The sequence below is a fragment of the Ostrea edulis genome, chromosome 1, assembly GCF_947568905.1.
Source record: "Ostrea edulis chromosome 1, xbOstEdul1.1, whole genome shotgun sequence".
NCBI lineage: Eukaryota > Metazoa > Mollusca > Bivalvia > Ostreida > Ostreidae > Ostrea > Ostrea edulis.
The window spans coordinates 107,716,759-107,731,242 of NC_079164.1; the positions used below are offsets into that span (position 1 = coordinate 107,716,759).

Genomic DNA, 14,484 nt, shown 5'->3' on the forward strand with positions numbered 1-14,484 from the left:
GACGAAGTGAATTAGTAGGGGTTAGCTTTAGTCAGACTGCCATCCTGGAATTCAAACTGTCAGTTATTACGTAAAGAAATTCATAACGAAAAATATGTAAATCACTAATCTCTGCATAAACACACGTTTACAGTATCGCATTCCATTCTTTGTGTTCATATCTTTTCAATGAAACAAAGAGGATGTTGCATTTAAACGGGAATTTTCCCTAATCGGAGCTCGGTGCCAGCACTCGTGACGTAGAACTGACCTTCATCCTTACTTATTACTATTATCGCGTATTTATCATTTAGATACCTGTAGGATTCTCCAGTACTAAGGGCAAGTCTAATACATTTTATGTGTCAATGCATTATACATGGAGAGTAAACATAAGATTTGAAATTGTGAACATTAAATTGTGGGTTTTTTTCCTGAGTATCAGAAACAATGTACATGTATACGGTTACATGTTATGAGTGTATCAACTATTTAATATTCTCTACGATTACAGTTTAAAAGCTCTATGTATTATTTTCTACAACCAACAGTTGGCAGCTGCACATGACTCTGACTAGCTGCAGTAATGTAGCCCTATCCTATTTTTTAAATTCAGACGTTTTCCACAAAACAAAACTCGGAGAGGGATACATTATTGCAGCTGGACTCTGACTACAAGCAAAATATGGTAAGTTTTAATACGCATTAATAAAGTTCAACAAAATTATTTGTACATGCACATGAAAACATTACTTTACCATAGCAATATGCTACTGGAATACATAACATCTTATCCACACAAAACATTTAACGGTTATTTACCTTGTTTGGCCTTAAAGTTTTTCAATCAGTGCTTTGCAAAGTTCACAACGGGTTTTCGTGAAAAAACACCATATCATGCCTTTGTCAACACCTTTCACTCAGAAAAACATACAATTTCTCGGTAGCAACCTTGACTATTAAAACACAGGTATTGCATGCTGTTTAGGCGTGTTTACCTGTTTACAGCGAATCCCATTCACAAACTAAACAGTGTCCAGGTTGGAAGCTTATTTCAAACTCGGCACATTGTAATAAACAGAGATTTAACCTGAAACATTTATAAAAACTAGAAGTGTGTTTCAATTAACAAAAATATCTAGATGGAAAACGTAACATGAAAAAAAAATGTGTACGTGAGGGATTCAAACCCGGTCGTTTAAAAACAGAACACATTTTACGTATTGAATTCGACGACTTTACCCACTGAACCATACAGTAGACCATACATTTCAAAAGAAAATTAACGTACAGGTGAAGATGAAAATAATATCAGTAAAGTCAGTAAAATCGGAACGATTTTTTGAATTTTACAAAAAAAAATGCCCCCATGAAATAATTTTTTTAAAGCGACAGTTTTTTTTTTAGTGGAAAACTCGAATAACATATTCATGCTAAATTTATTTTGTTTCACGGAGGCATTTTTTCTGAAATTCGGTGATACCCCTCCATTTTAGCGCTAAAAATCATATAAATCGTTTAATGCTTGATTTAAACTCGAATTATTTTGGCTAATTTTTGTCAACACACGTCTTTAAAACTTATTTTCAAAAATGTTTGAATCAACACATTTGATTAACATCATTTTATCGATCTTTCACGCAACGCCTTTACGGAAATTAACATGAGACGTACAACACCTTCTTTCAATGTAACTGGTACAATATTTGGAGTTTCATTTTTAGTTAAAGTTTTGAATCGAAGAGCTCCATTCAATCCATTATAAACAAAAATAATTCGGCATTTTCAGCATTTCGACAAAGGGACAACTAAGATCTAGAAAATGCAGTCATGCACATATTTGATTTCCCAGTATTCATTTTATAAACATCGTCGCAAACCTCGGTTTTGAGTCCAAACACACTCGATGGAGAGAATCGATTAGAAGCACCCATGTATGGCATGTCAAACGTTGCAATATTTGATCTTCTCCATTTGCATTGTATAATTTTCCATTTGTATTCTATGGCGTGTAAAACGTTGCACTATTATGCTAATCTTGTTATTCATATTCGAAAACTTGTAATTTATATTCTAAAGCATATCATTCTTATTCAATAAATTGTTATTCATATTCTAAACTTTTCATTCATATTCAAAAACGTGATTCATATTCGATAATCTTATCATTCATATTCAAAAACATGTGATTCATATTCGATAATCTTATCATTCATATTCAAAAAACATGTGACTCATATTCGATAATCTTATCATTCATATTCGATAATCATGTCATTTATATTCGATAATTATGTTATTTATATTCGACAATCATGTCATTCATATTTGATAATTTTGCTATTCATATTCAAAAGCATGTAATTCATATTCAATAATCATGTCATTCTTATTCGATAGTCATGTCATTCTTATTCAATAATTTTTAAATTCTTATTCAATATAATTTGCATTGTGGGTAATAGTATCTGTTTGTAAAGTCTCTGCTCATTGGGTACATATGTATGTGAAAACGAAAGTAGATTATGGTGTTACCATATCTGGTGGTAACTAAGTGTACATTCTATATGTTAGTTAGTGTAATACGATGAACATTTACCAAAAGTTTATCAATCAATAGACATTCATTTCCTATGAATGTGCTGCGTACACGTAGAAACTAAAGGTAAAGTGAAAAGACAAAAGTAGTTGTATTTTCAAAAGGAAGGCTAACAAATTATAATTTCAAATATGATTCCCTTGATGTAGAGGTAGTTGATGAATTTTTGTATCTAGGTTTAATTTTTAATAGAAATGGCGGTTTTGTAAGCACTATTAAGAGAAATGCACAGAAAGGATTAAAGGTTCTTTATGAGATTTTAAAGAAGGGAAGATTTACATAAACTATCGGTAAGCTGTCAGTACGGTCTTTATTGTAGCATTGTAAAGCCGATTTTATTGTATGGGTGTGAAATTTGGGGTACTGGTAATTATGAATATTTAGAAAGGGTTCATTTAAAGTTTTGCAAATTATTATTGAATTTAAAACGTTCAACACCAAGTTATATGATAAATGGTGAATTGGGAGCGTATCCACTTCTGAAGGACCTGACTTGTCATCCTTTTCAAGTCGTCCTTTCAGATTCTTGAGACACTGAATACCTAAACTCTTGTTGTTCGGAAGACAAGGTGAATCCTTACAAAAAGGCAACGGCATTTCATAATGTCCTTTAGAAATGAGTATTCCATTTTCAAGAACAGAAATAAATTTACAGTCTTCGTAAAACAGTCATTTTACATTAGCAGACTGTTCAACGAACTCAAGTTCAAACATTCGTGTTAGTGCAACTGAATTCATCACTTCTTTACGTTGATTTTCATACAAAACATCACATGGCTTCGTTCCTGCATGTTAGGGAGAAAAACACCAAGATGAATAAGAATGAGATTATGTGATGATTTTTGCTCACGGAGTCATTTTCTTCGTTGCGATGACTTTGGTCCATAATACCACTGATACTCCAACCAAGGTCTGTTATTTGTCCACATGGTCCTTCATTAACAGGTGCAATAACATCACGGGTATTACGGCCTTAGGACAATTATAACCAATCAAAAGTCCATTTTCACAATTCTGTAAAGGTATCAGTTCAGAAGCTCTATGTAAGTCCAACTCTTTGCTACTTCTGGGGTAGGAATGTGAGATCGGTCTGCCGGCATGATGTTGCACGTAAATTTATCAGGAAGCTGTATCTTCAAGTGCTGTTAAATCCACGTACGACTAAACCTTTCACGTTGTGACTTTCCCCTACTTGATTTTCTGCATACATTGTAATAATTTCACGTTTGTTCCCGACAGTCCAAGGTGATGATAAGTGTCATCTGATATATATGTTGTATCTGACTGGGTATCAAGGAGTGCGTATACCAATTTATCCTGATCTGGTCTGTCAATATGTGAAACACACGCTTCCACAATCATAGACGTTTTGTTTGTCACTTTGTTATGATTTTTCCGAGACTGTTCTAATCTTTCCTACATGGGATGATGTATGCTGTGTTTCAATTTCTGTCTCTCTGAATTTTGAATCCTCATTCCTTGTTTGGTATGTATGACCATAAAGAGATGTCGGATGATACCTTTGACATTTCTTACATTTAAGCCATGATACGATTGGGACAAGGAACTCACGACCTCCAAAACGAACGCTCTACCATGGAGCTACCATGGCCAGTCCAGTGTCTGTATTCTTATCAGATACGCTAGGGACGAAGCAGTCATGTAATATATATTTACATTCTAGTACACTTATTCAGTCAAAGATTGTTTATTCCTTACTCATTTTTGCTAACGATGTAGATTATTAATATTTGGCACTTTTTCGTAGTGTGTAGTATGTAATATGTGTCTCTTGATAAAGGCACGGGTTGTGTCGAAAACTTGAGACTTAAAGAGACACTACAGCTCATTTTCCACATTTTAATGAAGTGTTTTTTAAACCATATATTGATAAAATGATAAAATTCACATCGATACTGACAATTTTGAACATTTGGGATGCATCAATTTACTCTCAACTGCGCGTTGAAGATCGTCCGGAATTCAAAGGTTTCTTCATGCTGACTCGGACTTTTGAATGCTTATTTACATCACGTGGTTTTGAATGACAGCAAAGGTGTTGTGTAGGAAATTATCTAAATTCCCCTTCAAGGGGTCCACACTCACCTTTCAAGTACATAAGATTATTCCCTGCTCCTTATAATAACTAATTATAAATAATTATTTCAACAGAAACCCTTCCATGTTCCCATTGACCGATGTTTTTACAACTAACATGTGTCGTGTTCAGATAGAAATAGCACTACTTACTTATAAACGTAGTGTCTTCGCAGCTAGTCTCAATGGCAGATTTAGGGGGCCAGTATCCCCCTCCCTTTTTAAGCCACAGATTGTGAATGAAAATCAAAATTTTGCACCCGAATGGCCAATTACTTTGGCTAATCTTTGACTTTCACACCCCTCTTCGGAAATCCTAGATCCGCCACTGAGTTACATGCGTTTCTCCGAGCTCTCTGTTTTCCAACGGTCATACTGATCCCTAGGTAAATTTTATTTCACGCATGAGTTTTATCTCATTCTATTTTTACCTCTTTTCTCACAGAATCTGTCAAAATGCTAGATCTATCAACTACACTTTCTCTCACTGGACGACATGCTGCACTGTTTACTGTCTATGTGCATGCGTCTGAAGACTAAAAGGAGGAGACTCGATATTTTTTGTATAGGCCATCAAAAAGTATTAATTTTTACGTTAAAACGATAATTTTTAACTTTAGATAAGTGTTATTTTCGTAAAGTTCATACTTTCAACAATGCAACAAAAATTGAGAAAGCACTGGGAAAATTGTCATTTCATGATTTTTGCGCAAAATGAGCTGTAGTGTCTCTTTAAATAACCAACAGCGTCGAGGCTTTTCCAATGCTTCTATTTTTTATTGTCCTTGTGTCTTTCTAGATAAGAAAGTGGGGTGTTGTTGGATTTTTATGCTTTTACATAATCATAGCGAATTTCTCATACTCCTGAAGAAGTGAAGAAAGTAGTCAACTATACTCAATCGGCTTTGTGATATTTTCATTACACTTGTAGCGGACAGCCGCCTGGTTTGATCGCCGGTTGCCAAATAGTTCAGTTGGTAGAGCATCTTACTAGAGATTCAGGGGGCCCGGGTTTGAATCCCGGTCTAGTCCGTTGCATTTTCTCCTCTCCGTTACTACAGTTGGTGCCATTGACCACCACAGTCAAGACATATATTCATAAGACTGCTAACGACTACTGAGTATAAGCTTTTGTGCCAAGTTCAAAGGTCACTTGTTTTTATTGAGAAACATAATATAACAAGAAAATTTATTGACGCAAACGTCAAATTCGGCCGCGCAACTACTTTTTATCTATCAAAACTATGTAAAGTGAAACATTAAAGATAACGAACACAGGCCAATCCCATGAATGCTATAGAAAATACGAAATTCAGAGTAGGTCAAACACTGACCCCTGGAAATATCAGCGGTGGGGTCAGGTGCCTGGGAGTAAGCATCCCCGGTTAACTATAAAAAGTATAAACGCAAACCATTTTATACACCTTCATGTTTTAAAAGTTTGAACTTTCATTCATTTTACGACAATTAACAAACATGTTCTACAACTTATATTATTGCTTTTCATCGGCTCGGATTTGACGTGAAGGGGTCATTAATGTAGGAAGAAACCCACATGTCCGAATGGGCGACCACAATATCCACTGCTGATCCTGAAGATCGAACTTGGGTCGCATATGTGAGAAACAAGTGTGTTAACCCATACCCTACCCGGACACCTAAACACTTCATGCTTTTATATCTAAGCATATTTTTTCTGCATTAGACCCTCATTATATAGATCGTTCTGGCAGGCTATGGGTATTGTTCACATTTCAGATAATATCCCATTGCATTAGATATAGTTGCATTTGATATAGTTGAAAATGAGGACCTCAAATCACTTATTTTTAAAGGTCCTAAATACAGAGAACCTCGGTCTTTTAATTGGCGAAAGAACTTCATCTCTATTATGAGTTCTGTCGAAGATTATGCCAGACGATGGGCTAAACATGAAAAAGAAGAACTTGATACATTGTCAGAATGGGTTAAAAGCATAAGAGGGATATTAAAATCCCGCATTAGACACATGAAAACAAAAGTACGTAAAATCTATCCTTCTGTGTTTAGTAAACCAGAAGTGATAAAAGAATTAGATAGGTTACATGAGGAATATGTTTTGGTTCCAGCTGACAAAGCTAGTAACAACATTGTTTTTGTTTGTAAGGCTCATTATTACAACTGTATTTTAAACGAACTTGGCATTAATTCCACTTTTCGTAATCATACTTATACTCCAACTGCCCTTTCAAAAGACAAAATTTTTCAAAACCATGCTTCAGTTTTAGACACATTTAATATTCCAGTCAATGGGTCGAATGAATATGAGTTACTGTACCTATACTGGATTCCTAAACTACATAAGAATCCTTACAAACAAAGATACATTGCTGGATCCAGTAAGTGCTCTACCAAGCCCCTATCTCTGCTCCTCACGAAATTGTTAACAGTTGTGAAGGAGAAACTTCAAACTTACTGTGCAACTACATATTCCAGAAGTGGTGTTAATCAAATGTGGATTCTAAAAAATTCTAAAGAACTTTTAGTAAACATGAAATCACAGAATTTTCCCCAAATCAATAGCATTAAAACCTATGACTTTTCAACAATATACACGACCATTCCTCACGATAAATTAAAGACTAGACTTTTTGACATCATAGACAGTTGCTTCTTCAACAAAAACGGAAAACGGAAATATTCATATCTAGTGATCAGTCATTCAAAAACTTACTTTGTTAAACACCACTCTGATTCCACGCACAAGTACTCTGAAGTTGAAATAAAAAATATGCCAGAGTTCCTCATTGACAATATCTTCGTGGTCTTTGGTGATCAGGTCTTCCAACAGTCTGTTGGAATTCCCATGGGCACGAATTGTGCTCCTTTGTTAGCTGACCTGTTTTTATATTCATATGAAGCAGAATTTATTCAAAAACTTCTACGTGAGAAGAAAAACTCTCTCGCTGTGACCTTCAATTCGACTTTTAGATATATCGATGACGTTTTGTCTATTAACAATGATAACTTTCATTCATATCTCGATTTGATATATCCCTGTGAGCTCGAAATAAAGGACACCACAGAGTCGTCCACTTCTGCTTCATACTTAGATGTTTTTGAAAGTAGATATTAACAGCAAACTGACAACTCAACTGTATGACAAACGGGATGATTTCAGCTTCTCCATCTTCAACTTCCCACATTTATGTAACAATATTCCATTATCACCTGCATATGGTGTTTATATATCTCAACTGATTCGATATGTAAGAGCTTGTTCTGGGTATAGTCAGTTTTTAAATCGAGGTAAGCTACCGACAAACAAGTTGATGGTACAGGGATTTCAACAGTCTCGATTGAAGTCTGCATTTCGCAAATTCTATGGTCGTTATAACGATCTAGTTCGTCAATACAACACCGCATTGGGTCAAATGCTGTCTGACGCGTTTCATACCGATTGTTAAGCTGTTCTTGGCACACTGATTTTGACTGCAGATAACTCCGTTTACCTGATCAGGATATGGGGCCCACGGCGGGTGTGACCGGTCAACTCCTCCTAGGCACCTGATCCCACCTCTAGTGTGTCCAGGGGTCCGTGTTTGCCCAACTATCTATTTTGTATTGCTTGTAGGAGTTATGAGATTGATCGCCGTTCGTTATCTTCACCTTGCATTAGATAAAATCCCATTGTTTTAAGTAGTAGTAGAAAAATAGTACGTTCATTTATAGAATGTAATTTAACTATATCAAAATCAAGATGTGTTTGTGAAACACTGATGCCCCGGACTATAACATTTTAGTGAAAAAAATTCAAAATAGATCAGGTCAATTTCAAGGTAACAAGATCAACAAATTTGGTACCAATGTAAAGGTTTTCTCACAAGTAATGCACATGCTTAATATAAAAGCAGTACTTCTTATGATTTGAAAGATACGCCTTATATTAGAATTTTCTAAATGTAGGTCAAAGGTCAATATTAAAGTCACCAGGTCATAGATGTTGGTACCAATGGAAAGGTCTTGCCACCTTACGAATATGAAAGCTGTACCTCCTATGGTGCAAAAGGTATGACCAGGGTTAAAGTTTTTGACACAGACAGACTGAAAAACTATATGCCCTCGAATCTTTGATTACGGGAGCGAAAATCTATTTAAATTTTTAATGAATATTGTCTTTAAAAACTAACGTGTATATAAAGAAACAATGAATAAAATACAACGTACAGCAAATAAAAGGGGCATATAGTTTTGCACCTGTCGGTCGATAGACCACATATTGTCCGCTCACTATCTTGAGAATCACTTGATCGTAATGATATTTCATATGTAGGTTGGTTATGCCCAACTATCTATTTTGTATTGCTTATAGGAGTTATGAGATTGATCACTCCTATTCATTTTCAGATTAAGTTTTTCAAGAGTAAAAATGCAGAGAATATGAGGAAACATGTTTTTATTTGCAATATTTTTTTTATTTCTTTTCAATTTCATATTCATGCAATTACATGTATGCATGAAATTGGTTCACAAACTAAATACACAATGACAAATCGGTCAGTTCGGCCGGAAGTGAATTAAAGTTTGTTTGAAATTGTATAATACATGTTACATAAGAAAATACTTGTTGTTCTTTATCAATGGGTGTAATAATCAATTTCATGTATTCATTATAAACAGCTAAACATTTCTACTATAAGACAACCAATATAAATAAATTTTAAACCAAACATTAGTCTAAAATGCAGTGATTAAGGTTGATAAAAATTATATAAACATTGTGTAGGTTCTAATGACTCTTGACATAATGAAATGATTGCATTGACTTTTTTAGTAATGTTTTTATTTCTTTGTTGCAAACCGAACGTGTTCGTGAGTTAATGATTCACAAGGAATGTTGCTGGGTAAATAAAAAATTCCATTGAAAAAATCAATCAATGGGAACTTACATATGGTCCAAGTGAAAAACTCCAAACACGGTGCGTAAAGTTAAGCAACAATGCTATCGAACATGACGTTATAAACAATGTAACAATATTGGTAAACACGTGATTTTTACACACACAAACGTACACACACACACTCCTATATACTGTCTTTACAATGTTACTATTCCGCATAGTCTTCTTTATCATGCCATGCTTTATATGTTAAACATATTATTGCACAAATTATTTTAGTGTATATATCTGTTAAACGTATGAACTGTATAAACAATACAACACACATAACAGTAACTGTAAAGCAACCGTAGGTTATAGAAAAATCTGCTGAAAATATATCGTCGTAAAAAAAAGATTTCAACAAGATTTCCAAAAAAAAAAAATGTTTAAACTTTACAAAAACGAATCGGAAGTCAGTTCCACAATCACATTTTAAAAAGTGAACACGACTCTAGGTAGGTTATTTTTTGTGTCCTTTTCTTCGTCCTTTTGGGGGAAAACTGTCTGCTTTCACAACACAACCATATTTTCGATAGTCCCCCAATAACGAATCAAACACTTCGTCACATTCCATTAGTTTCTCATTCCCTGAACAGAAAGATTCATTATTAGATAAACAAAGACAGTTTGATGCTAAACCATATAGTCTCCAAAATTATTTTTCAAAAATTTATTCCTATAATGATATCTCTATACCTATTAAAATTAGTCCCTTTCTTGCCCTTGTCAGTGCCACATTTACTTGATGATAATCTGTGATGAAACCGAGATTTTCAATGCACCAGCCATGTGTGGGTTTGGGTTCTATTCTGTATTCAGGAAGTGACCTAACTAGACTGAAAATTACATAGTCCCATTCTCCACCTAAAAACAATTAAAAAAGGTTAAGAAAATTCAAAACCGTATACTATTTATAGCAATAAATTTTAGAATACATGTAAAATGAACTACCTTGACTCGCCACAACGGTATTCACATTTTGCACAAAAAGCCTTTCTTTTCGCAGAGCAAGTCTAATTCTACTGCACTGTGCATTGTACTGTGACATAATGATAATGTTCGCTGAATCAACTCTTTCCGTTTTCACCATATGCTTAAAAACTTTAACCTGTATCAAATGCAATAGAAACATAACAACATAAAAAGAATGTCAAATGTATTGTATACGAAAGAAGAAAAAATATAATTAAAAAATCCAGTAAACCCCCGATTACATTAGCTATACAGTTCTGCCTGCAGACTTTAAACTCAACGGCTTTATTGCAGAAACAAGTACTCACAACTTGGTGAACTTCTGCCATGTTGTACCGAGACATTTCATTTCCCTCATCTGTTGAATATGACAAGTACTCCTCTTCGCCCTCAACATGACAAAACACGCATGGATTTTCTGGATTGTTCCACATTTGGAGTGGTTCCAACACCTGCCACTTGGATGAGGCTATCGTCTCTAACTTGTCTTTGTAAAACATACGTGATGGAAATCTACACAAACTAGGATGCTAAAATGAGATAAGAGAATATGTAGAAGACCGTGTGCATGGCGTTCCATCACAAACATAAATCGGTCAAGTGACGAAATTATTTTACTGTACCTTTATATTAAACCCAGAATCATCTTGCGTTCAAGTACATCACCTACGCACACGAGGTGAAACGCTTAATTGACTTTGACTTGCCATATAGATTTGACTAAAGTTTACACTGTACATAAGGTTTGTCTTTCAATCTGAATAAAATTATACCTGTGAATCTAGAAAAGAACATATCATCGATGTAACACTTTATTGTGGCCCTGCCTCCCTGGATGATGCTTCGACTGAATTTTTATACCAGTATTCATTATATAACGTCGTTTTAAACAGGTTTGACGTTTGTGTCAGTGTAGTTCTAAGGTATTGATTTGATTTGAACATATTTTATTGTATGAATATACAAAAGGTATTGTAGATACCGCGCTCCATTTTTACTATCGACCACCTCCCCTTGAAATGGATTGACCCCATAATTTGTCAACTTTGAACCCCCTTTATTGGGAGATGACATATGGTCAAATGATAAACTTCAGACACGGTTTCATTAGCCGTTGACATTGAATTATGGTTAATGCAGTTTTAAGCCATGGAAAATGGCATATATGTAATATTTCAATGTGTGGGGTATTTCAAATTATAGCCCAAACACGATTTTAGAATACATGTAATTCACCAAGGACAACAGCACAATAAACACCCCCCCCCCGACTTGGCTATATTGTTCTACAACCTCAGTCTTTATGCGACTCTAAACTAAAAGTCATTTCAAGCAGCTAGGGAATAATATATGGTATAGCCTAGGTTCAGGTTTTACGGAAGATTTTATTTTACGAGTAAAGCTATTTTGATTCCACTTGTGCAATGTCATGTTGCGAATTTCGCATTAACACCCTCCCAGTGAACATAACAGGAACTTACCATTCGATACTGCTGCCGGAGTAAAGTAAGCACCGATTCCGTTGATTCTGCATATCGTTCGAACAAGGATTTCTGAAGTCCAAGTTCGGCTGCTTCTTGACAAAGCACCACGGGTCTCAGTTGCTGATGATCGCCAATCAAAACTACCTGTTTTGCTTTTGTTGCTATAATAGCAGCTAGACTTTCGGGTTCTGTGCACATACCGGCCTCGTCAATGAGTAGTTGAAAGATACAGTTTTTCGTTACACTCAACAAACGTGCACTTGTTGCTACAGCCGTGGTACAAAGGATGACTTCATAATTAGGCAACTCTTCTTGAATGGCATTTGCAATACAAGTTTTGTACATTTTTATTGCACCGTAATCAATTGCTTTTTTATCTTTGAACTTTCTGTCAAATTCTTTTAATCTTTCAGCATATGGCTTCCCTGGACGTCTAATGATGTGGTGAAGTGTTACATTTTGGATGCTTTGATTGGGGACATAATTCGTTTGTTGTGGGGAAAAAACTTTCCCAGGAATTGGGAATTCTGCGCATTCCAATGCGCTGCCGTACATTCTGAGTATTCTGAGTGATGATCCATACATTTTCATTAAGTACTCTGTTCGTAAAAAGAAAGTGATAAATGAATACGACATACAAGACAACTGCAGTTGTATCATACCAGTACAGCCATTGACATTTTTAGATCAATACAATGTTTTGTGAACTAGAGAAGTACAATATTCATCGAGCCCTTATCGGGTAAGTAAAGCATCGTACTGACCTAGAGCATGTTAATAATTGTTTATTATATGATTGAATAGTTTTTTTAAAATGGCTTCTACAGCCCATAAAACGAAACATGATCGACCATCTTTGCATACAGCTAGACAGCAAAACCTAGCGCACCATATAATGCTAAGTGACGCGAGACGAGGCTGTTATGATAAACTTTTAGATTGATGATGCGAGATTTATTTATAGACTGGAACTTAACATGGTAGCACGTGACTGTACACATGGAGGAAGCAGTTTCATAAACAAGTTGCTATCCTTTAATTAAAGACTGCAATACGTGGACCATGGACATGTATTTGTAAAAGAAACTTAATATTTTAGGTTGAAATAAAACATATTTTAAATCGATATTTAAAATCTTGAAACATGAAATTATGTATAAGTTAGAGTATATTAAGTGAAATCTTAATGGATAAGAAGGGGCGGAGCGAACGTTAGTGAGCGAGCCCCTTCTTATCCAATAAGATTTCACTTAATATACTCTAACTGGCTTAGAATGTAACCTAGTTTTTCATTGGCTGGGAACATTTACAATGTCATAAAATTTATTTTCAAATAGCCAATCACAGTCAGTCACGTGATATCTCTCTGTTGGGAATTCTTAATGAATAAGTGAGCCACTTAATGAACAACTTCTTGAAATCTGATTGGTCGACAAACTAGGTTATATTCTAATTTATATTAAGTCACTGCTAAAGCTGATATATAATGGATATGAAATATTTGTATCTCTGACCAATTAAGAGCATTCCTTAATCCAATGATATAAATCTGGTAACAAAACATTGATGCTTAGAAGCTTGATTTCTTTAACTCGGTGCAACTTTACCAATAACATACATTTTATATGAACAACTCGTATATTGCATTGCTGAGGTGAATGTATTGTTATATAAATCAATAGAAAAACCTTTAATATTTTGCTTGTTTCTTTATTTGTTTGTTATACGTCCCGTCGAGAATTTTTCACTCACATTGAGATGTCACCAGCTGTAGGTGAAGGACCACAAATTTAGACCTACTTTAAGCGCTCAGCGATCTGGCAGGGACCGTTCTGTAACATGCCAACGCTTGTTGGGACAAGGGTCCTCCGTTTTTAAGATCATTTGCGAAAGATCCATGACTCTCACTTCTAAGGGCCGAATGATTGACGAAGGAGCAATCACTACCTGTTTACATCTTAGGTATGATGCATGTCTGACATTGCCTCTACCAATGGAATTAAGATATTTGGTTCAAAAGAAAACGGAGAAAATGTATTGTATTGAAACACGCACAATAAGATAATAAAACAATAAGTTAGAAAATATCTATTTAATTGAAAATCTAATAGTCCCCAAGTAGAATGACGCATTTCAAATAACACAAAAATAATTCATAATAGTACATGTAAATGAGTTTCTACATTTCCGTGGGGATCCGGGTTAGAATAGGTCCTCAGTACCTCTTACTTGTCCTAAGAGGTGACAAAATGGAGCGATCCTTCGGATGAGACCGCAAAAACCGAGGCCCTGTATCACTGAAGATGTGGCTCCCTGCTCAAAGCTGTAAGTGCCGAGCATAGGCCTAAATTTTGCAGCCCTTCAATGGCAAAAGTGATTGAAAAATTCTCGAGCGGTACGTTAAACAATATACAACCAAATCACCCTCCCC

The 14,484-nt window shown here is 35.1% G+C and overlaps 2 protein-coding genes across 9 annotated transcripts in view; one reads left to right on the forward strand and one right to left on the reverse strand.

Moving 5' to 3' along the window:
- LOC125666820 (receptor-interacting serine/threonine-protein kinase 1-like) overlaps window positions 1-14,484 on the forward strand; it is a 542,042-nt gene that overhangs the window by 347,831 nt on the left and 179,727 nt on the right. The gene's annotated exons all lie outside the window — the stretch shown is intronic.
- LOC125666915 (helicase with zinc finger domain 2-like) overlaps window positions 9,094-14,484 on the reverse strand; it is a 43,762-nt gene continuing 38,371 nt past the window's right edge. For 6 of the 8 annotated variants that reach the window (XM_056153218.1, XM_048900255.2, XM_048900252.2 and 3 more), the window contains 5 exons: window positions 12,051-12,652; window positions 10,878-11,099; window positions 10,549-10,705; window positions 10,294-10,461; window positions 9,094-10,185 (listed from right to left, as the gene is read on the reverse strand). In XM_056153218.1, the coding sequence (XP_056009193.1) occupies window positions 10,058-10,185; window positions 10,294-10,461; window positions 10,549-10,705; window positions 10,878-11,099; window positions 12,051-12,652 (1,277 nt within the window). In that variant the 3' untranslated portion in view covers window positions 9,094-10,057. Of the gene's footprint in view, window positions 10,186-10,293; window positions 10,462-10,548; window positions 10,706-10,877; window positions 11,100-12,050; window positions 12,653-13,203; window positions 14,413-14,484 lie in introns of those variants that run through there. The other 2 variants (XR_008799751.1, XM_048900263.2) reach the window with 2 other exon arrangements.